Raw genomic sequence first — 9,504 nt, forward strand, 5'->3', positions numbered from 1 at the left:
AATGTTAATTTTGTAATATTCCATGCAAATCAAACACCAAACACTAGAAAAACAATTAAACAGTTCTTCCCATAAAATGTTTCCAATTGAAAATATTTTTTGTGAAAAAGTTTTATGTTGAAATAAGCACAACGTAGATTGGGTTTGGCATGAACCCATTAACCAAAGTCCACTCTAGGTTTTTATCCACCAAAAAAAAAAAAAAAAAAAAAAAAAAAAAAAAAAAAAAAGGAGGAAGTCCACTCTAGGTAAGATGATGGTGAAGTTGGGCTGGATTGGGCTAATCAAGATGAGCCCAACCCATTTCTGAAAATCAAAAGCCGAACTATTGAACAACAATAATTTAAATGACTCAAAAAAATAAAAAAAGTTATAGAACTTACATAAAAACAAACCATTTTTGAGTTTAAGTTATCCGGTTGTTCATAAACATCATCTACATAAATAAATTCTTACAAAAGGGTGTCACTTATATCTCTCTGTGTTAGACACTTAGTGGTTTCCACAGAGCAATGCATATAATACAAACGCATGAAAAAATCACCACTGTAAAACAATTTATTTTCCCCCCATCACAGTTGACCATTTCGAAAAAAAAATAAATCATTTCATTTCTCTTAGGCCTTCAAGCTGATTCTGTAAATCGATTCCTTCAAGTTTAATTTGCTAGACCTGCTGCAAGCCTCGCTTTTAGGTCTTTCCTTAAGATTTTGCCTGATGGGGCCTTAGGAATTGTATCTGTGAAGAATACCCGGTTGATTCTCTTGTAAAACACAACCTACACAAAAAGCAACCGCCCCCATTATATCAAAATTTTACATAAACTATGAAAATAGTAATGGTAAATAATTCATGGTACATGTTGATTAGTCAACGGGTGCCTTTTAAGCATCAATTAATCATTCATTTTAGGAAATGTTTTATAGGAAATTAAAAAATTATTGAAAATTTTATTTATTTTCTTATAAAAAAAGTTTCTAAAAATGATTTATTAATAAATGTCCTAAGGGCATCCATAAGTGAAATCATTATTTAATTAATTGGTGACATAACATTGGAGTAACCTTAAGAATTCAATAGAAATAAAATGTTTTCCGATTCAAATATGTTCGTTTAAAAAAAAACGCACCTGTCTTGAGATATATTGCTTGATGTCTTCCTCGCTAATTTTGGAACCATTTGATTTTACTACAAATGCAACAGGAACCTCTCCTGCAGCCTCATCTTTCAAGCTGAAACAAATCAAGGGAAGGTATTAGCACCTAAACATTTTAATCAATTTTTTTTTTCTTTTTCTTTTCTTAGATGAATAAGAAAAATACATCAAAAAAAGAAAAATGACGTGCACAATTGGTCATTTAAGTTTTAATTGAGTGCTATTAATCCCTCAAGTTTCAAAACTAAACACTGTTAATCCTTTGTTAGCTTCCGTTAGTATTATTGCTTATGTGACCAATGGAATAGTGACGTGGCATTGTTTTAATTGATATTTGCTATTTATTTTTATTTAAAAACTATACATGTCATAAACTCATAAAAGCAAATAATAATTGACCCAGTTCAAATGGATTAATACCCCAATCAAACAAAAATTATCAATCTAAAACTAACATAAGAGAGTTATAGCCCAAGACCATCGTCCTTCTCCACGTGACAGCAGCGCCGTCATCCTTGACAATCACTTTGATTCATGGTTGTGCTCGCATCTTCGCACAGCCATTGCTTTGCACCTCCCCTCTCATCTTTGGCCAACCCATCTAGTTTGTGTTGTCACTAGGCAGTTGGGACATGATAGGAAACACTCTTTTGGTGATATGAGTGTTAATGAGGAAATTTCTAGAGCATCATGATTCTAATATTGGTTGTGCAACATATGATTTTTTTGTGCACCAACTCAATCTGTTGTTGCATTTTTCGATTGATGATTTCTGGACATGGGTTTTGTAGATTATTCAGTTGGGTTTGTTCCGTTTTGATTGTACTTGCTATGTACATATGTGCTTTTGATTTCTTGTGGCACCAACTATAATTGGAGGTGAATTTTGTAGAGAAGACTTTCATTGTATTGGATAAGGCAGTAGTTGATGGAGGGTTTATTCATGGAGATTCCCTTGTTGAAGGTCAATTAAATTTATAGCCTTTTGACCAATTGCCCTTAGTTCTTTTGCTGTGTGAGCTCAACCATGAATCAAAATGGATGTTGCTAAGGCTCGGGGGAGGACATGTTGTCGCCAGCAGAGGAAGGTAGCATTGCATGGAGGAGGACGACGGTGTTGGGGTCTCGTTAATTTTATTCGGACTTTTGATCTGATTTGGCCCACTTGAACTGGGTTAGATATTTTCTTTTATGGGTTTATGGTATGTCTAATTTTTTTAAAAATAAAAATATATACCACATCAGTTTAAAAAAAATCACATCACTATTCTGTTAACTGCATAGACAAAAATATTAATGGTAGTTAATAAAGGATTAATAGCGCTTAGTTTTGAAACTTGAGGGATTAATAGCACTCGGTTGAAACTTAAGGGATCAATTGTGCACATCAAGTAAACTTCAAGGACCAATGGTGTAATTTCGCCTAAAAATAAACTAGATAGTAAAATAATTTTAAATTTTTATTGGTATCCTAACACACACTATTGGTATCCTAACACACACTAAGATATAATTAAATGTGAGGGAAAACTTACGGTACAACAGCAGCATCAGAAATGTTAGGGTGGGCAATCAACATTGCTTCCAGCTCTGCGGGGGCCACTTGGAACCCTTTGTATTTGATCAACTCTTTCAATCGATCAACAATGAAGAGCTCATCATCATCGTCAATGTACCCAATATCACCAGAGTGCAACCATCCCTCGTTGTCTATGGTTCTTTTTGTAGCCTCTGGGTCATTAACATAACCTGACCAAAAACCATGGCTAAATTAAATATTACATGGATCAAAATAAATATATTTGACTAATTTTTTCTTATTAAAAAAAAAATGTAACACTTATTTTGCTCAAAAACTATAGGAAAATTAATGATTTGTATATTATTGGAATTTATAAATTGTTAGCGACAAATAAATTATTCCCTCCTATTATGAAATTGGCTAGTTCCAGCATTGGATGAAGAAGGTCCAGTTCTTTTCCCCATTTTTTGAAAGGATAATTTTTTTTTTTTTTTTTTTTTTGCATATAAATCATTTAAAAAAATTTTAATACTTTTTTCATGAGAAATATAAAATATTATTAAAAAAAATTAATTGTTTTTTTTTCATAAAAAGTTTTTAAAAATATTTTTTAAACTAGTGTTTTTAAATTATCTGTTAGCTTGTCACAACTATAATATACATAATATTATTTGTAATTTTTATTCTTTTGTTAAAAAAAAAAAAAAAAAATCCTATGATTCTCCCCCTCGTTCAATCCCTGATTTTTACAACCTAAATTAGCAGCCTTGATTGATATTGTTGTGTCAACTGTCAATAACATCCATAACTCCGTGTGTACTATGATGAAACATTGTTGGACAAAGTTGTTAGATCTCATTTAATGATCTAGCATAGTATTATTGCACAAGCCTCATTCACAGTTTTCAGTGCTCATGGATCAATGGCTCAATATGTTAAGAGTATTGATAATATTATAACTTGAACAAAGAAAAATTATAGTATAATTAAGCCTTTATTGGTTCATGATATATTGAATTTCTCTTCTTTTTAATGAAAGTTACATATTTCTTATTAAAAATAAACATTGTTTGACATGACATGGTAACTCATCAGGTCAGTTTTGATCCTAGCAATATGATTGAGCATATTTACGACAAGCTGCTTTAAGGAATGCATACCAATTTCGATTTTGCTTACAAAGAGATTCTAAAATTTAGCTCTAGAAGTGTACTAATTATTAATTAACTTTCATCTTCATGAGAGACACAAATTTGTGTTATAAGAACCTTCTAAAAACTTTTAAGCATCCTGTTAATGGGTGTTATTAAAAAAAACTATTAATGAATTATTTTAGAAAAAAATTTTATCTTACTTTAATGAAAAATATTTAAAATTTGTGAAAAATTTAGTTATTTTTTTCTTTTTTTGATAAAAAAATCAAAATTAATACTTTTAGGACATCCATTAATTTTTTTTTTTTTTCAACTTCTAATACTTATCAACAAAATAAGTTATATTAATTCCAAAAGACACATGTTTTGTGTGATATATTATATGGAAGTTCTAGTATCTGGGCCCAAAATAAGTGCTGAGATCTGGACAGGACGTCTATGTTGAATGAATTACTAACAAGGAGTGAAGGAGATAAGGATAATTCAGAAAAAAAAAAAAAAAAAAAAAAAAAAAAAAAAAAAAAAAAGGAGAGAGAGAGAGAGAGATAAGGATATGGTGTCAAATAATTATAACTAGCCACACGGTTAGAAATACTATTAGCCAGAAGAGAGAGAGATAAGGATATGGTGTCAAATAATTATAACTAGCCACACGGTTAGAAATACTATTAGCCACAAGATTCACCCTATATATTCAATCCCACCAAACAAAATTCCTAGGAATTGGTCCAACCTATCGATCTAAGTTGTACCTCACGGTCATACGCAAAATAAAAAACAATTACATGTTCTTAATTGTTAAATTAGTAGACTTAGACATATATAGTATTTTATTTCATTTGCCTCTTTGATGATTTGGTAAGCAACCATCTTATAAAATTTTAAATTATGACCCACTTAAATCTGAGTTGACATTCGAATTTTAATAATTTTAACCTTACAATTAATCATCATCTAATATTAACTTAGTCAGTGCTAGAGTAAATTAGTAATTACCTTATCTTTTTTCTCAAATTCCAGTCCCATTTTTTTTTTATGTACACGTTCTCAAATAAAATAAAGGTAATAATAGAAAGGTTCAACTATGCCATACTAGATCTTCTTCTTTTTCTTCTTCTTTTTCAATATTATGAGGGCAATTAACCCTTCTCACATGCATTGTGCTAGCAAATAGCAAGCATTTAAAACCTATATATTTGGAATTTCATTTTTCTTTGCTTAATGATGTGACATTGTATATCACATCATTAAGCAAAGAAAATTGTATATTGAGAAGAAAAAAATTATATATTAATGTGGATGGGAAAGCATGTATGTACCTTTCATGATCTGGCTACCTCTGATGCAAATCTCACCAGCTTGGTTTCGTGGAAGTGAAGCTCCAGTTTCTGGGTCAACGATTTTCATCTCTGCGTTTCTCACGACTGTTCCACATGCTCCTGATTTGACTTCGAAGGGTTCTTTTGCAAATGCCAAACACATTGATAACAATGGCCCAGCCTCAGTCATGCCATAACCCTATCCACCATTGTTCGTAAGAAAGTAAGAACAACCATTATTACTTCTTAGTGGGGGCATTGCCCTCATTCACTACGGCAATTGTGGTGTGGATAGGGTGTAATAATTTCACGATATTTCATGCACTACAGGCCGATTTTATTGGTGCGTAAAAGTTTTCATATTAATGGGAGATGAGGATTATTTTTATGATACTCTGGAAGTACACAATAATTTTCTTTTTTGTATTATCTTTATTTTTTTTTTTCTTTTTTTATCTATCTTTAAATTATTTGAAGCAAATAAATGAATTGGGATTAAATTATTTTTTTTATAAATATAATAGAATTTGAACTTATTGAATCAATTTTATGAAAATTACTTGTTACCATATTCAATTGTTTTATCTTTTAATCTTTTTCTTCTATGTAGACCAAATTCCATCACAAGGCAAACAAAAAACTTTATCATTTAAAGTACTAAATGGAACCTATGTATTTGGGTTAAACTATTGAGCTATGAACCTATGGTTTCTTCCTAATATAAACTTCATTTGCTATTAAATTTGTTTGGGTTTGTAGGGGTTGGGTGGGTGGGGAGTACTATTCTAATTCCTAGATCTCTCTTTTCTTTGACTTTTTTGCTGAGATTGGATTGACTTATTTGAATTTCAATTTATAGCACTTTTTATCACTCGTATCATAATATGTTTATTAAGTATTGTAATTGGACCAAAGTTATTATTAGTTAGACTATCTTTTTTCCTTTTCCTTATTCAACAAAGGTAAAAATTAAAAATTAAAAGGGTTTAGAGCAATTATTAACGGACTATTTTAAAAAAGTTTTAACGTCACTTTCATGAAAAATATAAAAAACAGTAAAAAAAAATCAGTTTTTTTTTTCTCTTTTCATAAAAAATTTCTAAACCAATATGATTAGAGTATTGGTTAACTTTTTCCAAAAATAAAAGAGTCCATCAAAAATCAGTATGCCAATGGCCACTTGCAAAATATTGGGTTTTTTTTTTGGGGGGGGGGGGGGTTGGGGGAAATAGTTGTATGACAAAAATAAAATGTTAATGATTTTTTTTTTTTTTTGGGTTAAAATGAAACAACTTTTCCACTGCTGGATCACTATATATTAATATACATATATTTTGTAATTTTTGGTCTAAGTCCATACTCCAAAATAGGCAAGTTAGTCTCGAATTATTTGTCACAATTACTGTAACAATGTTATAAACACAAAATTCTTAGTACTTTTTTCTTTTTACGTTGAGTTATTACAAGTACAACATCACTTCCAAGCACAACCTATTATCGGTACCATTTTTATCATATATCAATCATAACATGTCAATACCCAAAAAATAAAAATGCATCCCTAACTTTATTAATATGACAAAGGAATCAAAAGAAGTTTACCTGTCCAAGTTTGGCATTAGGAAGTTTAGCTCTAACAGCATCCTCAAGCTCCTTCCCCATGGGTGCTGCCCCAGACATCACCGTCCGAATCGACGACAAGTCGTACTTATTAACCTCAGGGCTCTTAGCGATCGCCAAAACAATCGGAGGAACAAAAGGCGCAATTGAAACCTTAAATTTCTCAACCAATTCCAACAACTTAACAATCTCAAACTTCTGCATAATCAAAATTGCTGCCCCAACTCTCAACCCACAAAGGAAAACAGAGTTCAATGAATAAATATGAAACAAGGGCAACACACAGAGTATCACATCGTCTTTGTGAAAATACAGGTTTGGATTTTCACCGTCCACTTGTTGTGCCACGCTGGTGACTAATCCTCTGTGTGTTAACATAACCCCTTTTGGGAGACCTGTTGTTCCCGACGAATAAGGGAGTGCCACGACATCATCTGGGTTGATTTTCACGGCCGGGATTTCATTCTCGTCGGCCTGAGTCAACTCGGCGAAATGCAAGTAACCTTCCACTGGCGACTCGTCAATGCACATGACCTTTATGTCGTTCTCTTTTGCAAAGTCTTTCACTTTCTCTACGTATAAGCCTTGAGTGATGATGAGTTTAGTGTTTGCTGCTTTGGCTTGCTTTGCAACCTCGGCTGGAGTGTAAAACGGGTTCGCAGTCGTGATTATCGCTCCGATGTGGGACGCGCCTAGGAAAGCGAACATGAATTCTGGACAGTTTTGGAGCAAAAGCATGATCACCTCGCCTTGTTTGATGTCCAACTTGTCCAAACCCGAGGCCACTTTACGTGATATGAGCTCGACCTCGGCGTATGTATAGGTGGCACCGCTGGAGCCATTGATGAGACAAGGCCGATCTTTGAATTGGGAAAGGTTTTCGAAGCAATAAGTGTGGAGTGGGAGATGGTTTGGAATGTAAATGTCAGGGAGTTTCGACCGGAAAATGAATTCCTGGAGGTCTTTTTGGGACTCCATGGGGGGTGTGTTTGGTTGCTGGAATAGGGAGGAAAAGAGAGAAAAGAGGAAACAGGAAAAGAAGGTGGAGGTTTGGTTTGAGTTTGGGTTTTTGGGTTTCTTTTTCCTGGATTGGTTTTAGTTTTGGTTTGGGGTAATATAGAAATGAGAATCAAGAAGTAGGTGATGGTAGGAAGAGCTGGTGAGTTGGGAATTGATTGAAATTTCAGAATTTGTCAAGGGTAGGAGAGGAATAATGTAATCATGATTAGGACATGGGTACAAGTAGGCTTTTTGTCTTTTTGTGTTTTCTCATATTTTCCCTGGCTCATTTTATGGCCACTTGATGGCCATGCAATAATGGGTCAAGAAGTATGATTGGCTATTCTAGCAAAAAAAAAGGAAGAAGTATGATTGGCTATCTAACAAGCATTTACAACCGCATTTGTTATTTGGGTGCTATAAAATTTCACTCTTTTGCATTCTTGTGGTTGGTGAGGGTTACTTTGGTCATGAAAAGTATTTGGATTCGATAAAGCTCCGTCCGTATCCCCTTTTTTTAAGGGTCCGGCCTTATTTTTTTTATTAAAAAGAGTTTTAATGTATAATGTTCATTTTTTATAAGTCATTGACTTTTTGACGAAATCAAATTTTAATTTGACGCGTACTTATGCTTTTGTCTTTTCTAATATATACCCATATGCTCATTTGATGGCATGCAATAAAGGATCTAGTATGATTATCTAACAAGCATTTACAAACGCATTTGTGATTTGGGTGCTATCTAATTTTCAATCTTTTGTATACTTGTGGTTAGAGAGGGTTAATTTGGGTGATGAAAAGTATTTGGATTCGATAAAGCTACATATCCAATTTTGTTAAGGATTTGGTTTTTGGTGTAATCAATAATTATTTTTTTAAAAGTTTGATTTTTGATGTAATCGAGAATTGAACTTCATATAATTATTTATCTTTTTATCATCAAACCAAACCATTACACCAATTGATTTTTGGTGTAGGTGGTAATTGAATTTCAAATCTCCTATTTAACTATTAAAGACTTTACCAGTTAAACTACCCTAAGAAGATACATTAGTAAAATATTTTTTTATTAATGTTAACAAAAAATAAACTTTAAAATTTTAAAATGATCAATTGTGAGTATTAAAAAAAAAGAAAATGCATTAACTAAAGTCAATTATTATTAAATTTATCGTAAAAATAGTTGTTTTAATAACGTACACCACAATCAATCGTTTTAATAACTATAAAATTTATCGTGAAAAAAGTTATACTCGTAGCGTTCTTAGATATAAATTTGGTTTGAGGAAGTCAGGTTTGACTGGAAGCCCACCAAATGGCTTTGACACGTAAGACGTTTCACCTAACACAAAGGGATATACCTGTACTCGTGTGGTGATTCTAGTACACGACACCCATTCACCTACTACAAGCTGCTAATCATTTCCTGCATATTTTTATTTTTTTCATTGGGTCCTGGACTGACGTGCTGGTCTCGTCAATTCTGGCTTACTTCTTTGTTTTTGGCTGCCAGCTTCGCTCAAATTTGACTCACCAAATGTCTTTAAATAAATGGCTCTAGTAACGCACACTACGCTTTATTATAATTGTTCTTCAAGATAAATTGAAAATAATGAAATAAAAATGACGGGTTCTTGTGATAGTAACAAAACAAACAATCACAATTAATTATATAAGACAGTTCTAGCAAACTCTTTGTGAAAGTGTGTGGTGCTAAAATTATAAGCTTTAATT

General features: G+C 32.3%; 1 protein-coding gene across 1 annotated transcript; it reads right to left on the bottom strand.

Moving 5' to 3' along the window:
• Positions 1-361: 361 nt before the first annotated feature.
• Positions 362-7,893, bottom strand: LOC126715802 (4-coumarate--CoA ligase CCL1-like). Its single transcript, XM_050416595.1, has 5 exons — positions 6,754-7,893; positions 5,152-5,350; positions 2,692-2,905; positions 1,130-1,232; positions 362-778 (listed from the first exon to the last, which is right to left on the bottom strand). The coding sequence occupies exons 1-5, from the start codon at positions 7,747-7,749 to the stop codon at positions 659-661; spliced, it is 1,632 nt and encodes a 543-aa protein (XP_050272552.1). The 5' UTR covers positions 7,750-7,893; the 3' UTR covers positions 362-658.
• Positions 7,894-9,504: the final 1,611 nt, after the last annotated feature.

This window comes from Quercus robur, chromosome 2, assembly GCF_932294415.1.
Source record: "Quercus robur chromosome 2, dhQueRobu3.1, whole genome shotgun sequence".
Classification (NCBI taxonomy): Eukaryota; Viridiplantae; Streptophyta; class Magnoliopsida; order Fagales; family Fagaceae; genus Quercus; species Quercus robur.

What these genes read in the sequence shown, in the direction of transcription:
- LOC126715802 (XM_050416595.1), bottom strand. Translation starts at nt 7,749, where the DNA reads ATGGAGTCCCAAAAAGACCTCCAGGAATTCATTTTCCGGTCGAAACTC. An exon ending in TCTGATGCTGCTGTTGTACC is followed by an intron (nt 1,233 to 2,691) that starts GTAAGTTTTCCC and finishes GATTTGTTTCAG; the next exon opens with CTTGAAAGATGAGGCTGCAG. An exon ending in AGCAATATATCTCAAGACAG is followed by an intron (nt 779 to 1,129) that starts GTGCGTTTTTTT and finishes CTTTTTGTGTAG; the next exon opens with GTTGTGTTTTACAAGAGAAT.